This window comes from Ambystoma mexicanum, chromosome 2q (assembly GCF_040938575.1).
Source record: "Ambystoma mexicanum isolate Mex_15411 chromosome 2q, UKY_AmexF1_1, whole genome shotgun sequence".
Lineage (NCBI taxonomy): Eukaryota > Metazoa > Chordata > Amphibia > Caudata > Ambystomatidae > Ambystoma > Ambystoma mexicanum.
This window is the reverse complement of record NC_090924.1, coordinates 482,894,227-482,915,788: the sequence shown is the minus strand read 5'-3', so window position 1 is coordinate 482,915,788 and position 21,562 is coordinate 482,894,227. Positions and strand designations below refer to the sequence as shown.

The following is a 21,562-nucleotide window of genomic DNA, read 5'->3' as shown; positions in this document are numbered from 1 at the left end:
CGTACTCAGCCTGGCGACATTTCAGATAGTGCAAGAGCTAAGACATAGATAAGGAAGGGAGAGGGAGAGAGGGAAGGAAATGGAAACAGACAGGCGACCTACTGTACTAGGCCTGACATTTCTGGTAGAGCTAGAGAAAAACAAAAAGTGAGGGAGAGGGGTGCAGAAAGGGAGGGGAGGAACAAAACAAGCGACTATAGTACTAGGCCTGATGACATTTCAGATAGTGCTGGAGGGGGGTGGGAGGGAACAAGCAAGGAGAGGGTGGAGGAGACAGACGAGGTTGCTATCATACTAGGTCCAGGGACAATTCTGATAGAGTAAGTGCATAGTAGAAAGTAAGGGGAGGCGATAGGAAAAGGGAGTAACTGAGAGGAGGAGAGAACAGAGAACGTGCTGCAATGTGACCATCCTGAATTTTTGGGACTTGAGGTATTGGTTGAGACGCTGCAGGTCTAGAATGGGCCTCCCGCCCCTGGTCTTTTTCTTTACTAAGACGTACCTTGAGTAGACTCCGGAGCCCCGGAGTTGTCTTGGAACTAGCTCATCACCCAACTAGCTCATCACCCACTTTCGTAGCATGGCCCGTACCTCCTGCAAGAGCTAAGGGATGTACTGTTCTTGCCGGGTCACCAGAGGGATCTGCGGACAATTTTGCAGATACTCCAGGGTATGTCCGTGGGTGAGAGTGTCCAGCACCCATCTGTCGGTGAAGATATTCTTCCACTCGCCGACAAAACTCGCCAGCCGGCTGCCCACCGGGGTGCATGGGTGGGGGCCCGACGTTCAGGCCAGTTTAGGCATGGTCGGATGCCAGCTTCCCTTCCTGGAGGAGTGAGATCACCTCTACCCGTTTCTTGTCGTGCGTTGGCCACCTTGACTGTCGACGCAGCAGAGTAGATGATCCATCTCCCCATGGAGTCCAACTTCTTTCCCTTGCTGTCCAGAGGGACGGAGGACGAAGACAAGGGGTTAGATGATCTCTTCCTCGCAGCCGCCGACACCATGGAGTCCGCCGATGGTTGCGACCGTAGGCACATGGGTGTGGACTCCGTCACCCAGTATTTTTTCTCTAGCCTATCCCAGTTGGCGAGACTATGTCCAGCAATACATCTCTTGGAGCTGGTTTGCAGGCCAACTAGGCCCCGCGCCAGCGCCATTTTCATAGTCCCCGTTTCTGCCGTCGTCTGCATTTCCGCCGTCGTCCCCCACGTCCTCATGGATCGTGTATATAGACTACTGGTCTTCCTCGTCCGAGGATAAAACATCAGTTCCTTGGAGTACGACTCGTCCGGAGGACTCCTCGCCCCCCCCCCTTTTTTTTTGCATCCTGAGGGGTTGGATTCAGGGTTAGCCCCAGCATCCTCTTTTCCAGTGTCCTCTCCACGGCCCCGGTGGAGGACTCCCGCCTCGGTAGCAGGCACACTCTGGGCGCAGCCAGGGCTACCTTGACCAGGTCAGCCTCTTTGGCCTTCGAGAGAGAGGCTGCTTCCATCTAGATTGTCGACGAGGACGATTTTTCCTGCACCGCCTGGGCTTATGCAGGTCGGTCGCCTTTTCTTGCACTTTAGGCTTCTCTGGCTTCTCCCGCAGCTTAGCCAGGTTGGCTGACTTCCTCTTTGAGGAGGAGCTGATCGATGACTGGAGATGGAGGCAGAAGGTGAGGATGATCGCGGTCTACCCATTGCGGGACCCGCTTGCATAGTGACCCCAATAGAAACGGACTTGCAGTGCTTGGCCTTGTCTTGGGCCCCACGGATGGCGCGCCCTCAAAGGACTTAGAAGTCCGCTCCTCGGACCGGCCGGTCCAGTGTGAGGCATGCCCTTCTTGGGGAACGGGGTAGAGGCCTTGGCGCTGAGCCATGGCGGCAGTCTACTGTGACGACCTTTCATGGTTCTCTTGCTGAACCTGTAATCTCCTTCTCTGTGGTCCGGCTGGAGACAGTAGAGGCACTGAAGGAGTGTGTCCTCTACAAACGCGTTCCGCAGTCTGCAGCTGGAACAGAGCTTGAAAAGGGAGCTTCCCTCTTTCTTCTCTTCTGACATGGTCCGGAGTGCGGAATAGGCCCAATGGCCTTCTGGAACTTTCGACGGAAAGTTAACGATCCTGGTCCTTGAGGGGTGCCGAAAAAATTCACTGACAAAGGGATCCCCACCTGTCGGCCTATGTAGAGAAATAACACACAGGCTCTTGTTTGACAAAAATATGACTTTTTCTCAAAAAAGCGCGAAAAAACGCAGGATAGCACAAAGAGCAAAACTCGAGGACTCCCAACCCTTGGCCGTGCAGTAAAAATCTGAAGATGGCTGCCAGAGGAGGGGCTTAGGGACAGGGCAGTCTCTGGCTGGGGAAGTATGACCCAGAGTTCAGTGATTGGTTTAGAGGAGAAATACAGTTTGTAAGTGAAAGTGAAAGTGAAACTGCTTTTTCTTTTACCAAGGATTCCCAGCCTGACGACAGAGAATATTCATAAGCATGTGAATCCATGCCAGACCCCATGCTGGAGAATTATTATCATAGGCAATCTAATCTAAATAGTAACCAGGGTATTTAAGCTGCAGTGGTCTCACCAGGTGACACAGGCCCAAGGGTCACATCAAAATACCGAAGCTTTTCCCCTAATGGTTAGTCCACTATATGACACAATCAAGGTTATTATTTAAATAGGGTCATTTATAGACAACGGTAATCAAAAGAAGTCAATGTAAACTGGATACATGACCATTGCAAATTCTTTTAATTAGGGGAATAGCGCTCTGGTCACACTACTTAGAAGCTTACCCTTATCACAGAAGTATTTGAAGGTAGTAGTTGGGCCTGGCAAAGGGAGTGTACCAGGTCCTAGAACTTTGGGCCAATTAGTTTTGTTCGGGCAGGAGAGTATACACGTGGAGTGAACTGCAGTTGTTCATCTTGGCTGGCAGGAGAGTATCCCAGACACAGATCATGTGTAACTATTGGTTCTGTTCTGTCAGGAATATAAAAGCAGAGTGTTGTAGAAGTGGTCAACTTGGTATGAGGGTAAACCAGGTGTAAACTCAAAGTACTTTGGTCGGGTAAAACTTACTATGAAAGTGGTCCCAAAATATCTTGACAAAGACATTTGTTTTGAAGTCATTGAAGATCTAAACTATTCATTGTTAATGATGTCCATTTTGATGAAGCAGTACTGAAGTTAAAGTGACGGCAAACTATCCTGACAAAGACATTTGTTTTGAAGTTAATGAAGTTCTGAACTATTCATTGTTGATAACAAGAAGCTGTCTCCGGACCTTGGCTACAAGTGGAAAGAGGAAAGCTTTGTTAAACAAGTGTGAACCAGGTTCAGAATCCAAGTTGGAACTATGTGTTGTCAAATTGAATTAGAACGAGAAATGAAGTGGAACTTTTTGTTATGACACATGATTTGCTTATTCTTTTTGAACATTTAAAGAAAGACATGGTTGAATCTGGGGAAGGGGAGTTCGCCCAGGTTATCAGAAGAAGCAGCTATTGTGGTGTGACTTATACTGTTATATTTATTGTTGCTAAACTGCCATATATTTCCTTACCGATTTATTGTGTATATAAGTGTGAGCGACAGATCCCGTTGTGTAAGAGTGTTTTCCTTCAGTTTATTTTAGGCACGGAAATCCTCATCAGGGTAGGGATAGTGAGGCGTTTATCCAAACTTGTAAGTTAATAAAAATGGCATCTAATGGCATCTTTTGAACAACATTTACAAAAGTTGGTTGCCTCACATTTCTGAACCTTCACAGGCCCACCAAAAAACAATAAAATCCCTTGAGCCATTTTGGTGGTGTGGAGTGATTTTTCTGTCATCTGTGACATTGTACAAAGTTTTAGAGCGAATAATTTGGCAGATGCTCATATGTACATTAAAAATGAACTGAAAGCAGAGCCTCATTTAGACCAAATGGAATAGTTTTATGCTAAAATGTTATTGGGAATTGGCGAAGTGCCCCCAGTTGCTTTTACTGAGAAATGGAAGGAAAATATAGGGAACAATCTCTATAAATTCTGCCTCACTGCTTGTGAAGATTTGGCAAATATTTTGCTCTTCTGTCGCCAACATCGGCAAGAGGAAACATCCAATCTGTGAGAAAGCTTTAATAATCTGTCATTCCACCACAGAAAACTGGGTAATCATGGAGGTAGCCGAATACATGTGGAAAGCATGGAGGCTGAGATAAAAAAAATAACAGTAATCCGATTGATTTGGTGTTGTCGATTAAGCATGTATTGGCATCATTTAATAATGTTGTGTTAAGTAGGCATGCAACTTCTTAGGTTTGAGCATAAATTCAGATGGTGCAGAGACCCACCTGCAAGTAATCAAACATGCCTATAGACATGGACGGTGCATAGCCTTCAGAAGTCAGAGTTTCTAATAATTTGTAGCCGCAATGATGTGGTAAAGTTACAAAAAGTATTGTTAGTAACATGTTCAAGAAACCTGCACAAGACAAAAGGGATATTCGAAGAAATGCAATATCTTTAGACAATCCAATCCTGCAAAAGCAAATTTATGCAGACACCTAATATGTTCAAGAAACCTGCACAAGACAAAAGGGATATTCGAAGAAATGCAATATCTTTAGACAATCCAATCCTGAAAAAGCAAATTTATGCAGACACCTAATACTATTAGAGAAACTGATTCTCTTCATCAACAGAATCTGGGGTACTTAGAAAGCTATGTCAGAACTGCAGTCATCACTCTGGGTGCCAGCAGTTTTAGGATGAAATTAACTCACAGTTGAAAATACGTAAATCTTTATGACCATCATTAATTTACTTCCAGATATTACAACTAAACCAATGCTTTGCTATATTACACAAAACCAGGGTGATCCACAAGGAAACATTTAGCGGAAGCACTGTACCTTCTTCAGTTCAATTATTTCATCATACATGTCTTCCTTCTCTTTATAATCTGGTGTTCCAGGGATGTAACCTACAAAATCAGATAAATGTGCGTTAGAGGGTATTTTAGGAAGCAAGGAAAATGCAGTGGCATTTAAGACAAGATTAGGTGCTACAATAAAACATCCTTAGCTGGCCCCACTAAAAACAGTTCTCATCTCGAATAGTCCTTTGCAAACACCATGCCACATTGCATTTCATTCTTAAGGAAGAGTATGAGTGACAGAGCTTTGCTCCATTACACTCACAATAACATCATGAATTGACTTTGGCTCTTCAGGGTTTAGGTTGACAGACATGGAATTTTATTCAACAAGAGCATTTATGCACCCAGCCCTTTTCATTTTTACCATTGCTAGCAGAGCGAGAGTATTTCGGCTTCTTCATGCCAAGGGCTTGTTTGAGATACTCCGGGGTACTACTTGAGGAGCCCACCCAGGCTTGGCCTGTGTCGAAGTCAGATTTCAAAGGCTGAGTCAGACCTGTAAGAAAAAACTAAATATTACAAAAAGGCAGATACAGAATCAAGATGATGGTGGGTTTAACAGCAAGCATACCGTGGACATATCTGCATTCTACAACCCCTTGAAACAGTCCACACAGTGTCAAGCAGGAAGGTAACTAACAATTGTTTACCTGCAAAGACAACTACCTTCACATGGTGTATTGGAATGTACACTTCTCCATGAACACTGAACTACGTCGAGTTCTTCGGCCTGGAGAGAAACTAATCTAGAACGTGTTGGTCCTAGTTGGCTGCTTCAAATTAACCCTTTAGCAGTGGCATGCCAAGAGGTTTTATTCATTGTGCAGCAGACTGCCCTTTAGATAAGGCCATTTGGTGTATTTGGGGTCCAAATGTGGATGTATGCCCTTGAATAATTAAACATTTGGTGTCTTTGCGCCACAACATTAGGGGGTAATTCATTTTAAAACTAAAGCAACAAGGGCAAAGCCATACAGGTGCACAGGCGGATGATATCTTTTATAAGGGCTCTGGGTTGGCTTCAAATTGAAAGCGCTTTTAATCATCCCAGACAAAGACTCTCTCTTTTGCTAGATATCAGGGGATGCTGCAATTGATAGAGGGAATGCCCCAGTATCATGCATGATGCAGCTGATGAGTTGATATTCCACAGCACCCCATCCCTCCCACACAGAACCACACTGTATGAACCACTGGAGAAGCAGAAATCTGTGAGCAGATCATCAGCACAATAATAGCTGCCCCGAGGAATGGGAGCAGAGGAAATAACCTTTGGAGGATCAGGTGCAACCATGCAACCATAAGGACTGCGTACGAGACAAATCAGTGGAGTACAGACTCTGCTGTGCATTTGAGGCAAACAAGACTGAGTAATGGCTGGGAAACTGGAGAGGGAAAGGGGTGTTATAAACTGTGAGTATATTCATACCAGCATACATCTGGCACTCTTACCAGAGTGGACATCATTTGCAGTGGCCAACTTTGAAGGGAAAGGTGCTAGTGCCACAGAAGACAATGGGAATTCCAGCAGTGACTACATCGCCCAGAAGGAACTCAAGGGAAATGGCCAGGATATCCCAGTCAGAGATAAGAACAGTCTTACCATGGGCGAGTCCATCATCTTGATTCTCAAACTGGACAGAGTTCTTTGATGTTAGATGGGGAAGCACAACCCATGTGTTAAAATGGATGTTCAGAATCAGCCCTGTGAACAGGGAAAAACACTAAGGTCTAGTCAAATTATCAGGGTAGAGTGACTGAGCAGTAAGGCTTAGATTTAGGGGAGTGTGAAAGTGGTGAATGGTTCAGTAAAACAGACAGCAAATTATGTGAGTGGTCAGCAATGCGAGGCAGACAGCTTTTTGATGATTGTTCAAAACCTGCCATTTTATTAAAGCATAAATGATATTAAATGCCTCGCTATCCCTACTCTGATGAGGATTTCCCTGCCTGACAAAACTAAAGGGAAATGCTCCTACACAGCATCTCTGGCCCTCACACTTCAACATCAAATACACAAAGAAAATATATGGCAATTCAGATAACATTCACAATTATATTCAGAGTTTCTTGATAACCTTTTTGTAACCTAGGCGGACTCCCTTCCCCAGGATTCATGAGAAATTCAGATTCAATGTTCATCAAAAGATATAAGGAAATCCACATAGGTAGCAAAGTTTCAATTCAGTTCTTGAAGTTTCAATGTCAGGTAAAGTTTTGTTAACCAGAGTTCCAGCAGCAACAAAGCTCTTCTTGGTGAAATCAAGACTTTCTTCTTCCTCAAAATAGCATCAATGTTATTCCCAGCCATGATGCTTTGCCACCACTTTGTTATCCAAGAAGATTTGAGACAGTTCAAAAGAAATACAACTTCTGTAATTGTTAGTGAAACACAAGTCTTGGTTAACAGTTATTATGTCTCTATTCACAAGATTACGATTCACAACAGGCATATTTGTTAGGATGACTTAACAGTGCTGTTGCTTCTACTTCAACAACTTTATTTCTACTGAAGTTTACCATGGGGACATTCTCCTTAGCATTGAAGTATTCCACTCCACTTGTACTACTGAAGTATTGCATCTAATGACACCCAGATATACCACCACAGCTTCAGTACTTTGTGATACTACCACAACTTCAGTATTTTGTGACTCAAGACAGGTTCTGACATGATTCACTTAAAGGGACTTCCACACCTTCAAATAGGCAAGGCACTCTTCCTCTGAATATCTCTCTTCAAAAAGGGACAGCCTGTTTGCCTCTCTTGTCCGTCTGCCACAACAACAACCTAAATTGGCCTCTATGACCCACTTCTCTTTTTCTCTTACAGTCTTTGGCAATATAGTTGTGTCAACTTCAAGTAATCTTTATAAGCAGTAAGGTATCTCTTTCCCCAACTTTACCTTCACCTCTCTGCCAACTATTAGCCAAATAAATTACCCAGAAGCCTTGGTGCGACTCTCTTGGCTTCAGGTAATGCTTGCACACCAACCAACCAATGCTGTGAGCCCAATAGAGGTTCAACCTTGTCTAAATCTTAGACAAGGTTGAACCTCTATTGGGCTCACAGCATTGGTTGGTTTATTTCCTGGCTTTGAGAAAGGCTGCTTTCCGTCTGAATAGGGGAATACTCTTGGATTGGGCAATGCTTGCTCTCTCTCTAACTGCAGATAAAAGAAACCAAGTGTTTAAACATTGTATGAGCAATGGTTGTTCGGGTGAATAATGATGCAAAGTTCACCCTTCCCTTAGAAAGCGTAACTAGGCACATGCGACTACATCTTCATAGGTTTTACAAGGTTGAAATGTTCAACAATAGCTTCTTGTAATGTTTGATCTGCATAATGAGAGACACACAACCACTTCTTCACAAGGTTTGCAAAGTTTAAGGGTTTAACTATGGCTTTCTGCAGCCTTTGCTTTTCATGCGAGTGAAAGAGATTTCCCAATAACACGCAAGTGCTACTTTTCCATTGTTCCACTAACAACTTCAACTCGCTTTGGCTTATAAGCGAGTGAATATTAAGCTGGATACTGTTGCAGGCAGTGCTCGCGCAAGGACTCAGAACGCCAGGTTTGACTCATCGGATTCTGTGATCCTCTCTCCATGTTGTACACAACATCTACTGCTTCTGGCTTCAATCACCCTTCCTTGCTGAATGGGTCTTTGGTCTGGCCACTCGATTAAGGAGCCCTTCTCGCTCTCGAGACCCACAGCTTCACAGCACCTCCTCGTCTCAGTCTCTGACACGCTTCTTGCATGGTAACCTCTGCAATTAGGCTCATATGGGGAAAGGCAGCTTTCCTGCATGCCTTCCGCTGCGCAGCCTCTGCACTTCAGAGTTTGAGAGAAATGAACCCTCGCAGAACAAGCAGGTGAAATCTGCTGAATGAACGTTCCAGCGTCCCTCGGGTCCGGCCACTTCTGCCTGGGTTGCTAACACTGTGCCTTCTTCCTTCTGCCTCTGCTACTACTGCACACACTCCAGTCACAGTTCCAACTCTTTCTAATTGCCTACGCCGGAGGAGGGCCTTTCATGACTCCCAGGTTCCTTCAGGTGTGGGGTGTTCGGCTAAATCGCCTGACTACTACTACAACCTAATTCTTCAGTCCACTTCCTTGTCCCAGTACTTATGGGATTTGTAGTCTTCAACAACAAAATGATATATCTTAAGTAACTTCTTGATTTTAAGGGTAGATTTATTTCCCTTAGCATCATTTAAAGATGAACCTTTAGAATTCATTCTTACAGAACAAGACAATTTACTTAAGGCAATATTTTTAGATTCCCTTACATTATGCGTTTGAGAGTAAGGAGGATTTTTATCCTGAAATCCCTTGAAGGATCTTTCTGTTATTAAGGCTTGTTCAGGTTTTATGGTACTTGTGCCCAGACCCACAGATTTTATATGTGGTTCAGATACATCATAATGGGAATAAGTCATTACCTGTTTTGGCAATCTTGAGAGGTTTTCCTTTTCAAAGGACAAATCCTGTGTCTCGTCCAACAGGATCTCCTCACCAACCTGGGCCTCGTCTCCTCCCAGGTGATCCTCCCACAGTACACCACCCTCAAGGTCAGTATCAGGATCAGGAAGCGCCTGCCTTTCCCTGGCCACCTGGGAGGAGACTTTAGGCATTGGTGTTCAGTGAGGGATCCTACGGATTCATCACAATTCTTAACAGAAGTTAGGTAGAATGTATGAAAAATACCATTATCTTTGTTTAGGTCTGTGACAACTCTTATTAATCAAAAATCAGTTAAGTAAATCAGTAAAAATACACAACTAACATCTACACCTTGTCTTTTGGGGTGCTCAGCGCGCACATACTTTCAATTTTAAACAGAGTAAGATCAGCAATAGAGCACTGTAGTGTAGCAAAGTAAGTGAAGAAAAGAACAGCAATGTGCTAACAATTTGAGAATATTTAGTTAAAATGAAGAAGTTCTAAACACCATTCACAGCCTTCTAAATATAAGGCCCTAAACTTTAAAAAGTCCTTGCCTTGCTAGAAGAGATGGGGCCTAGTGCCCTAAATGTCACAGTGGGCGTATTTAAAGTAGTTTGAACAAGTGTTGGCAAAGTGTCTTAGGAGTAAAGTTTTTAGACAGGCCTATTCCAATCCCACCACCTTAGGGGAAACGTTAAGGAGGGGGGGGGGGTGCAATAATTGACCAGAACTGCACCAATCACCTAAGGTGAGGGTAGAAAAAGGTATGTTAACTCAAGCCCTGGGCTCAGATTCGCTCAGGGACCACTTCAGAGGCTCTTGAATTCACTGCCCCTCTTGTTTCGTGTCTTGGTGGGGGAGCAGAGGTCCCTTCCGGTTTTGGGATTTTGGTTCAGATAGTCAGCAGTATGCCTCCCTGATCAGACAGTTCCTGCCACTGGGTGGCAGGTGTGAGAAACCTGAGTGTACGCTCCCAGTCAGACCTCGGGAATTCCTTATTCTGGTGTCCAGGACACGGCCATCTTTGTTTGATCAAGTTCCTGGGGGTAGACCAGTGGGGGAGGATCACCTGGGTAGGGGAAACCGGGGTTATGCTCGGGGGGGAATGCCCTAGGTGAGATGTGCCAGAGAAGGAGAGAAGGGCGAGATATGCGGGGCTTTCATGGGCTGTATTGCATCTGCCTCCCTTCCTCCTGTTAAATCTCTCTGGCCCAGATCCAACAACGCCTCCATACGTAATCAATCCCCTAAGGTCCCAAACCAGGTTACACCCAAAAAGCATTACTCCCAGAATCCTTGTTTCACCGGTTTCCGTTTGGATACTCCCTATCCTCCTTCTTTCCGTAACTCTGATTATAATTTTCGCATTCTCAACCTGATCAGACAAAACACTACGATTCCCACAATCTCCTTTGCTCATGCCACGATCATAGCCATTCGCGCTCTTACCCCGCAATCCCTACCAATCCCATCCCTCTAATTGTCCTCTTCCAAAATCCCAACTAACTAGGACAGAACACTACTGCTCCCATCATCCCCCATGTTCTGTTCTTCATCCCGGTCATTCTCGTCCATTTAACAAACCCTCCAAAACCTACCCTTCCGAGAACACCCCAAACCCAAATATTCCATGCATCAATTCTTTCCCTTCCGACTCTGTAGGATGTTTGGAAACTCTACGAAGCGCTTTTTCTGATATTCCAACCCCTTCTTTTTCTGAAATGAACACTGGTTTACCTTCTTGTAATAGAACTGTGTACCTGACATGTCCAGACAGAAGAGTCAGGCAATTGACTGAAATCACACACACCTGACGGCCCTTCCTTTTCCCCACAGGGATAAAAGATGGAGCAGGAGAGTGAAGTACAAGCAAGGTGAATACAGCAGACAGCATGACAAGACGTGGCAGTTCAAATGAAGGAGAAAGGCAGCGGCAGTCGAGAGGGTGGCGAGGAGAGAAGTAACCTTGCCCTTTTCGTCCCACGCCCGTGGAACCTTCGTAGAGGAAAGCCTAAGACCACGAACAATAGCACCAGTGTCCTGCAGCAGATGTCAATGGCGCACAGGGCAAGCTTATGCCGATAAGCGAGAGAAGCTTCCGCGCCCGTGGTATCGGCCTTGACCCCAGAGAAGTCAAAAGCCAAGCCGTTCATCGGAGCCAGTGAGTCGATAGGGGAGAACCGATAAGAACTGGGCTGTGTTGAGGGACAATCGCAAGAGTGGCAAGCTTCAGAACAAAGGTTTTGAACTTTTAATGAACTGTTAAAAGATGTGAAGGGGAGACCAGCTGCAGAGGGAAAGCGGCACCATGTGAGTGCTAACTCAAGAGACTCTGGTCGAGCCCCATATGAGAAAAACTACAAATACCAGAAGGCCATAGGAAGGCCCGTGAAATAGGTCCAAGTGGTCATACCACGGTAAAGCAAAATCCCTGTACAATCGAAAAACTTTGATCTACAAGCACCATGAGAAACCAAGGGAACTGAATCCCGTTATAGCCAAGAGGGGTCCGAGCCCGACTGAGGGAGATCCAGGGGTGAAGCAATCACCCAAAGTTGTTTGATAAAGTAAGTGTTATAAGCAGAAGTTAAACTTGTAGAATGTTTTGAAAAGGCAATAGTGAACCCGGAGGAGGGATGCCGGAGGAAAGGGACGAAGTCCAGAGAAACCGAGTGTTCAAGTGAACCCAGAAAAGGGGGATCCATTGAACTGTTTGACAAAAACATTAAGAAACTAAGAAGGGTCCGAGCCCTGATGAGGAAGATCTGGGGTAAAGGTGAAACTCAACACTGGCAGTCGAGAGAGGTCCGAGCCCAAACGAGGGAGATTCAAGGAGTGAAGCTATCACCCAAAGTTTAAGGAGGTTGTGAATTTGTTCTGGGTTTTGATTAAAGAAGTTGGCAAAACTAGACATCCTCCTCATGATCCTATCAAACTGTTCCGGGGTCCATTGGGATGAACTTGGCAACACTGAAGGAACAGGTGCGGGTAGTGGCTTTGGCGTAGGGGTCTGTTTATGATGCATTGCTCCTGAAAGGTTGTCTTTAGGGGCAGAATAATACCGACTTTTAGAGCTTTGTGACGTCGAGGATTTTGCATTTGTCGAAGTCTTTGCCTTCAGCAGTGTGTCGGAGATATGTTTGTCAGAGACATGTTTTTTGATCAAGACATTCATTTTGGAATTTATTGAAAGGGCCATTGACGCGTCTTTTGATGCTTGCTCGCCAGAACCAGAGGGTTTAGCAGATTTGGTTGCGGTGTCAGAAACGGCCTTCAGCATCTGTTTTGGGGGCCTGTCGTGTGGTGAGTGCGACCGCGATGGCACAGGCGACAGGGTTTTTTTGGACCTTCCCCTCGACACTGCATGTGGCTTAACGGTCGACGATGTGGTCGACTATCGGCCATGGGAGTGTGCTTAACGTGGTGTGCAGTGGAAGTGCCTGAGCCGCTGGGTGTCATCTCCATAGCAGAACCGCCGGCCTGACTGTTGGAGTCAGGGACTCACATGCGGGAGCTCTTCGGGTCCCGATCACCTTCAGTGTTGCTGAGGATGCAGACATCGCTGGAGGCTCCCTTGATGTCCATGGCGGCCTCTGCCTGCATGGCGTGGTGGGCCCAGCGTTTGGTTTTCCGGTCCTTTAAAGTTTTTGGCATAAACAGCTTGCAAGACTTGCACTGTTTTTCGGCATGATCCCTAGGGAGGCAAAGATTACACACACTGTGTGAATCCTTCCAAGTAAACTTCCTATTATAGGAAGGAGAGAATTTAAAAGGGGTATTTTACATAGCGTGGAAAGATGGCAGCCTGGTGGACTACAAGAAAGTATAGGGGAATATGCATTCTCTAAGTGAGATGGTATATGAAACCCCCCCCCCCCCATCTCCCTACTGTACGGTGCCGAGGCCCGTTGGGGCCTAGGTAGGCCACTGACGTTCGTCGAGACGGGTGTCGCGGTCGTCGACGAATAGTCTTGTGCTCGAAGACCGTCGCCAGAAATCTTACGGTGTACGGTCGTCAAAAGGACAGAAAGAAAGACGAACTTTATAACTTTTTCTAAGTAATGGCGTCAGCCAGACAAGGAACTCTGCAGTATGCGTCCGACTATGATGGTGGAAAAAAACAATCTGAGGAACCTCGACGCGTGAAGGACCATGGGGTACAGTGGACGTCACACTAGAGATAGTATTACTGGCACGCCCTGTCGACGGCCCTTGTCGAGTTTTGAAAACAAAAAATGTAACTCTGGCTACCACTAGATGTGAGCCTATGCACAGCTTGTGATCTAAGCAAATCCACAAGCCTCATATATATATATATATATATATATATATATATATATATATATATATATATATATATATATATATATATATATATATATATATATATATGATACATAATTCACCGTAATCGTATTTCTAGTGCTTGTATCTGCTTAGATTAACATGCTCTGCATAGTGCGACATCAAGTGGAAGTCACTGAGTATTACAAGATTTGTTTTCGAAACTCGAAAACGGACGTCGACAGGGCGTGTTACACACCAGTAGGTTCACTTGCAATACATCATTAAGTAACGAAACAGGTAAGTAATGCAGATGTAAATAAAATGATGATAACCATTCACAAGTTCAATTCCCTATACTTATTCCACCCCTAAGATATATGGGGCCTAGTGCCTCTTTCCACCTTCCCCTATGACCTAAAAGCCCTCCCTGCCTCACTCCCCCCCTGACTCCCCTTCCCTTCCCTCTCCCCTCTATCCCTGCCCCCCTTCCCCTCCCACCTTCCCCCTTCCCCTATGACCTCCACTGATCACTGAAACCACGTAGGGCACTGTTGGTCACCTGACAACTCCCTCTTACCTTCCCCTTTCCCCTTCCTCCCACTCCCCTGACCTCAATACAGTCTTGGTTACCACCATTATCTACCCCCTCTCGCCTACCCTTCCCCCACTATCCCCGTCATTTTAGTAAATTGTTCTACAGATTGTTCTAATGACGTGTTTCATGTTGTAAATATGCTGCTCTCACTTTTGTACCTGTTATACTCTAAAGCGCTTTGGCTTAAAGCGCTATATAAACTCAATAAACAGTGCCCAAAAGTCACAGGTTCCAACATAAGGTTTCTCACTGGTATGGGTTCTCAAAAGGGATGCAATGTGCAATGGACTTGTGGTGGCGATTCAGAATAGTTTCAAACTATTTAAAAGTTCAGCAACAATTTACCAGAAGACAGGCAAGTTCTCCTCTCTCTTCCAAAACCAAGGCTAACCCAGGTGCAGGATACGTGACCCAGGTTCGTAAGCAGGTAAATAAAGGAGATAGGAGACAAAGGGCTTTGCACCCAATGTTACCCTATGGAAGACAGGGGGCAAGTACAGGTATGCTTACTTATCCCCTGACGGATTTTCCCAGGGATCACAATGGGCCATGTTGGGGTTGCTGGGTGCGTGTCTTCCGTCCTTCGTTCAGGTGAAAGGTGCCATGGGGTTGAAGGTTCAAAGCTTCTTCCAGTCGGGTGCAACTGCAAGATGCAAGCCCAGTCGAGGAAGAAATGCAGACTTCGATGATGCAGACCTTTTCAGGACACTTCACGGGAAGGAAGAAGAGTAACAGCCATGATCACAGCTTGCAAGCGATGACAGGCGTCCCTTCGAGTCGCGGTCAAAACAGCTCCAGGAAAGGTTCCTTTGATGCTAGGAAGCTCAACATTCAGGATGAGGTGTTAGGGGAGTTTTACTAAAGTCTACCAACAGGTCAGACTCTATAAAACTATCCCTTGGTATAGCGGCCTCAACTTAGTATAAGTCTGTACTACCCAAAGGTTTGGTAGAATGGCAGAGCAGCCAGGCTTATTTTAGGAGGAGGATGTGAGATCTAGGCAAGTACAATGAACTCAGTAAATAAACAGGCCCAAAGAAACTCTCACACACTTGTAGTTGGAGTAGAATAGACATGTATTTTATATACAAAAGGCAAAGTTATATTCAGGTAAATAAATACTATTGAAAGCAATAAACACAATAGAAAACATTAGCAATACTTCAGGTGAGTAAACCAATAGTAATGAAATGTACAGTTCATGAACACAGTTCAATTGTAAGTAAAATCACTTCTTATAGTCAGTTAGAAAATGTTCTGTCGTAGGAATAGAAAGGGTTATTCAACAACAGAAATAGCAGTTCAATACTTTAATAGGCTTATACTACCTTTCAATGGCTTTAGCAGTCCGCCCCTAACTAGTTATGAGTTCTTCAGAGTCCGTTTGGAGGGAATGCAAGTCAGACACAGCAGCAGAGAAGGTAGGGTTGCAAAGTGTACTTTGATTATAAGTAGAATGCTTTTGTTGGTCAAAACCTTATCCGGGACCTTGAAGAGGGCTCCCTATATGCGCACAAGCAGTAGGCCTGGGCGAACGGTATGGGTTAACACCCAAACACCAGAATCAGCACTCCAGTAACACAAGAGTGACACAATGGCTTGAGAAGTTCTACCCAGAGCTCCACAGTACCCAAGGAGTGAGGAAGATGAAGCTGGATTCTTTCACGGGGGAATAGCGGTGAACCTGGTCTCCTGTTCCTTGGTCGTGGTGATAAAAGGAGGGACTCTGGAAGGGATGTTGCAGCAGTCAAGAAAAAGAAGTCTCAGCAAGGAAATCTTCATAACCCAACATCGGTCTGCAGTTTTGGCTCCTTATTCCAGGCTCCAAGGGTGAACGTTTACCGCCCGGTCAATCAGTCTCGATTCTTTTACACTCTGGTGAGGGGACTTTGAGGAGGGGGATCTGGTCTCTGGAGGTCCAACTGGAGCTCACCAAAGTTCTTAGAGGATTAGTTTGCAGGAGACAATGCACTACAATTGGGTCACAGGCCCCCTGGTATTGGCGTTTTGCAGCCCAGGAAGGTCACAGCACGTTGGGGGATGGTTCATTCTGCTGGACATCTTATGGCTAGTTGGCCCTACCAGCCAAAGGTAAGGAGTCAACCTCTTCAGAGCTATAGCCTTGAGAACAGTAGTTCCTAAGGAAAATAAAAAGACTAAAAAGGAGAGCCCAAAGGGCTCTCAGTAACACCGCACATAGCTTCAAAAGTGAAACAGATGCCTTAAAAAAAAGGTATGGAGGAAAGCATGACTCCATTAAATAAAGTAAAGCACAATGGACAGGGTTCACATGATCAGAGCAAGAAAGAAAGAAATGAAAGAGTCTCCCCTTATTCAGGAGACTATGAAAAAGGTCCAGATGTCCAGCAAAACCCTCTGCATTGTCCACAAGGCCTACTGGGGCCTGGGGCCGAACTACCTTCAACTCTCTCTTTCCAAATATCTTCCTTCTCGAGCTCTTCGCTCATCTGCCCCCAACTCCCTCCGTGTCAGTCGCTTCTCTAAGCAACGAGTTGGTGGTAGATCTCTCTCTTCGGCAGGGGCCTCCCTCTGGAACAGCCTTCCTGCCTCCCTGAAACTTGAGGAGAACCATCTCTGGTTCCGTTAGCACCTCAAAACCTTCGCTTCCTCTTTCTCTCCCTCTCTCCCCTGCTGAATTCCTGGCTTAGTCTGCACTGTTCTAAACCACCTGCCCACCCTGTCTGATTCAGGCGCAGGCACTGCCAGTTGCACACCTGCACTGCCTTCCCTGGCAACCCTGCACCAAGGGACTGTTTCCGTCTCCCTACAGTCCCCCTTATAGCACTTATGTCTGCACTTACCTTGCACTTGCCACCATATGGCTGTTTTATTATCTTATTTATTCTACCACCCCTTGTACTGCACTTTCTCCTCTCCTTCCCCCCTCACACTTTTCCCTTTTCCCCCCCTCCCATGCACTTGCGCGATTTGAATGATACCTGGCCTGGTAGGATCGTTGTCTGTCGTCTTTGTTTCTCCCCCTCTTGCCTCGTCGCGCCTTGAAACACTTGTGTATAGGCGCGTTACAAATGCCATATCATATTAAAAGGAATGTCCTTACAATGTGGCTGATTCAATGATTTTAGGGACATAATTATGTACCCTCATGCTTCTTGTTTAGAGGCCGCCAAGACTGTAATCCAGAATTGGTTTGTAGCCTCTGGGCTGTAGTCCCCAAAGGCCTACGCACGGAAGACCGCATAAGGATGGCCGTCTTTCATGCGTAGGCCTTTTGGGGCTGCAGCCTAGAAGAGACCTGGGAGAACACCAAAGGTAAATGAGGGATGGAGTCTGGTGGTGGGGTTTCACAGCAGGAGTGGGATTTGGGGGGGCCCTCAGAAATTGACAGTGTGCGGGAGAAGGTGTGAATAGACTGACATTGAAGGGGGTGGAGGTGGGGGGTCGGCTTTCACAGCTGCCTACCGCAAGATTGGTCATTTGTATGCAGGGTTTAGACCTCTGAACCCCAGAACTGAAAATGTAATTATTGTTGCACTGGACCTCTCTCAATCCCATATCATTTGTTTGGCAAGCAGATGTATTCTTACCAGCCATTCATTGCACCAAAGATTAGTGCATAGCTGCATAGCAGAAGCAACAGCGGCTGGTGAATTCTTTAATTAGAAGGGGTGTAAATATTTGCCACAATATGCATGAGCAACGGGGCATTGTGAGGGAGCTCAAAACAACCAAGGTGGGTTCAGGGGCATTTTCCATCTGCTACATTTGGTGCATAATACAACACATTTAAATGGTGCATTATACAACACACTCAGTGTGAAAAATTGGGGGAAAAGCCAAACAGTTTGCAATTAGTTGTGTAGTGTAAAGCAGGAAAAAATCCAATAGATGCAAGTTACCAACAGTGCACAAGAGCATTTCCCAATGCATTTTCACCATGCCTTTCACCACAATATATGCTAGTATAAAAAACATTTTTACGCTGGCTGTACCCATACATTTCCATACGGGCTGCTCCTATACATGTTAAATGTTAAAATGTTAAAGGTATTTGTACCGCGCACCGTGACCAACGGAGTTGGTCCCCAGGCGCTCTGGCGGATCTGCAAATGAGAAGGTGGGATGGGTTAGTAGGTGAAGCGGGAATCGGATAGTGAGAGGAGTAATGTTCTGTTGGCAGCTTCAACTCGGTACACACCGGGTGCTGAGCTTCAGTGCAAGTATCGGATCGATGTCGGTCCTTGTGTGCTGTTGGTGTTGCTTATGTGTTGTTGCTGTGTTGTGAAGTGCGTGCGTATTGTAGTGTGAGAGATGGTTGTGTGAGGTGTTTGAGTCAGATAAGTCTGCAGAAATGCTGAGTTTTTTTTGTTAGTTGGTTGTGTGAAGTTTAACAGAAGTTCAGAAGTCTGCCAGTATTCCCATATAAGAACATACTCATGTTTGCTTTGTGCATAATGCCAATAATGATACATTAGGAAAATATGTCCAGGCTGGATCTTCCAGTATATTCAACAAAAAATAGGCTGTGAACCCTCTTTTTTGGTAACAGGGGGCCTGGCTCATGAGGGTATAACAGAGATATAGGAAAAAATATGAGTCCAAGCTACCGCACCCTTAAAGCGCTATGATGAGTGTTGACATACAACAATGAAAAACGAATGTAGCAAGATCAGACAACACTAGTGTAAGCACACATGTAGTTAAAACAAAGTTTATTCTAAAACAGAAAGTAAAAAATGGTGACAGCAAGCAAAATACCAACATAGTAGTGTATGCACAACCATTACAATTCATATTTTTGTCGCAGTATTTAATACACAACATAGTTTATGAGCCTTGAATTAGTAACATAGCCCATTTCAAAAGAGGAATGTCGACACTATTGTTTGTGTTTCTAGTTCGGAAGAGAGTGCCTAGTCTGGGATGCAATCATCTAATGCCATGAGTCACCCTAGACTGCCCAAATCAAATCGTCCTGTGTCCAAAGTTCTATTCTGACCCTCACACTATAAACTTATCACTAAGGTGAAGGGGAAATACCTTTAACCATGGATGGTTTGTAAAAGGTGTTCATTAAAAAAAATAATGAATGGCTTCAACAGAAAAGTTCTTCAACCACAATATGGCTTGTTCCAGGGGGTGAGTTCCTTGCCCGGGATTCTTCCTTGTTCTTGAGGAATTCACAAATAACAGTTCTCTGGGCCTTTCGTGGCCAACAGTCACTTTTCCAAAAATAACTTGTTTGACTTTATCACTTTGTTTCTTTTCTCTTCTCCTGGTTAGCACAATCCTTTGGTTAGTCCTGATATTTCCCCTCAGGACCTCTTTGGATATTGTACACCTCTCGTTATGAACCTGACGGGGAGAAGACACTTCCCTCCATTACGAAACTGAACATAGTGTTTGCTGAATCCGAAATTGAATCGGATCATATGGAAAGGGCTCCGCTGCTGACGAGACATCAAACACTTCTCGGGATACTTCTCGGGATACTGAAAAAACAGCTCCACGTCTGAGTTAAGTGGATCCGAGATTACTGTGCGTGGCAGAAACTGCGGGACAGAAAAAGAAGTATCTATCCTTGGCTTGCTGAACAGTTTATCAGGGGAGACCACAGATAAACGCATAGACAACCCCACTTGTGAAGGGAGCACGGGAGGAGGGACCCACGCACGTAGAAATGAGAATGTGCCTTTTCAAGTTTGTTTAATGGGTGCGCTCAAAAGTTCCAATGGTCATGAACGATCCACCTCTGAACCTGGTGAAGGTGTGTGAGAATCTGAGGCAAACACTTTACTTGCATCTACTGTTGTTGCTCCAAGCATCATTCCACTATTGACATCTATTACTTCTACTACTACTGTTGCTACAAGCACAATTTCATTATGCGTGGTGTCGGAACTGAAAAGTTGTTTGACGGGAGGAGCAACTCCATGTAATGAGGCAGATGAGAAATGCCCACATGATGCGGTGGTGCATGAAATCGTGGATAGCTCTCAACAGAATGGGGTTAATGAAGAAAACGTTTTAACCACAGCCCATAGTGTAAACATGATACCCTGCAGACATCAATGTGGCACCATAGAAGACTCTTTTTCAACCATCAAGCTGCTAGAACAAGAACATTGTAATACGTTCACCAGCATGAAAACACAATTTGCGATTCCAAATGAGGTGGAATATAGCGGAGAACTTTGATCATCTAGACGTAACTCTTTAGCAGTCGCAGACAAACTGGATAAATGGAGATTAATCGAGCGAGAAAGTTGACTCAATCATTACAACTTGATTATTTCTTTTGCAAACAAAGCAAATGTAACATTATGTCAAATAAATGGTACCAGCATTTTTCCCAGTATTATTTCCAGACAGGCTCACTCCTAATGAAAGTCTTAGGGGGTCATCAAGAGGTTGGAGGTAATGGAAAAACGATGCCGGTAAAGGATTACCGGCATCACATACCGCTCCGGGCTATTCCGACCCAAGACCCCGCTATTAGAGGCACCGCTAATAACGGTGCCTCTAATAGCATCATGGGCGCTGGCACGCGGCCCATCATGCCGGCAATACCGGCATGCCTCTAATATGAGGAAATCACAAGTCACGCGGACATGCAAATACCGGCACCATGAAGGTGCTAATAGGGGATACCGGCATCGTGAACCAACTGTAAAATGCTATGTGCAGTGTTCCCAACTGCCACAGGTGCACACAATAAGCACAGGTGGAGGCAATGGAATCTGGGCCTGCACAAAAAGAGCACACCCACACACCACACCCCTTCCCACACCAAGATGATTCCAATAGTAGTAGCAATACTGGGGATGGAGGACATGCTTGCATTACTACACCAGCAACAACAACAGCAACAGCAGGCACCACAAAGGAGACGCAGGAGGAGAAGGAGGGTGAGACAGGCCCAGCATGCCCCATCAGTGCAGCCAGCGGTACCACGCAGGCAGCCCCCAATTCCTCGCATCAGAGCCAGTGCATTCAACCTAACCCCTGAGCAGATCCACACCCTGTACCGTCTGGACCAGGATACCATCACGACCATCGTGGACATGATACATGGCGACATTGTCAGCCTCATTGAAATACGCCCCGCCATCCCCCCTCTACTCAAGATAGTGTTGGTGCTCCACTTCCTTGCCACAGGCACCAACCAGCACACAGTGGGGCACATGCATGGCATATCACAACCCTTATTTTCTCGCATTCTGAACCAAGTGCTGGATGCCCTCCTCAAGCACACAAGGGACTACATATCCCTACCACGGACTCCCCAGGAGATTTTTGATACAAAAGTTGGCTTCCATGCACTGGCAG

At 45.4% G+C, this 21,562-nt stretch overlaps 1 protein-coding gene across 7 annotated transcripts in view; it reads right to left on the bottom strand.

Moving 5' to 3' along the window:
* The window catches only part of IQCE (IQ motif containing E), a 1,388,455-nt gene that overhangs the window by 1,050,832 nt on the left and 316,061 nt on the right, over positions 1-21,562 (bottom strand). For all 7 annotated transcript variants that reach the window (XM_069647600.1, XM_069647604.1, XM_069647602.1 and 4 more), the window contains 2 exons: positions 5,278-5,409; positions 4,888-4,958 (listed from right to left, as the gene is read on the bottom strand). In XM_069647600.1, coding sequence (XP_069503701.1) covers positions 4,888-4,958; positions 5,278-5,409 — 203 coding nt within the window. The remainder of the gene's footprint in view (positions 1-4,887; positions 4,959-5,277; positions 5,410-21,562) is intronic.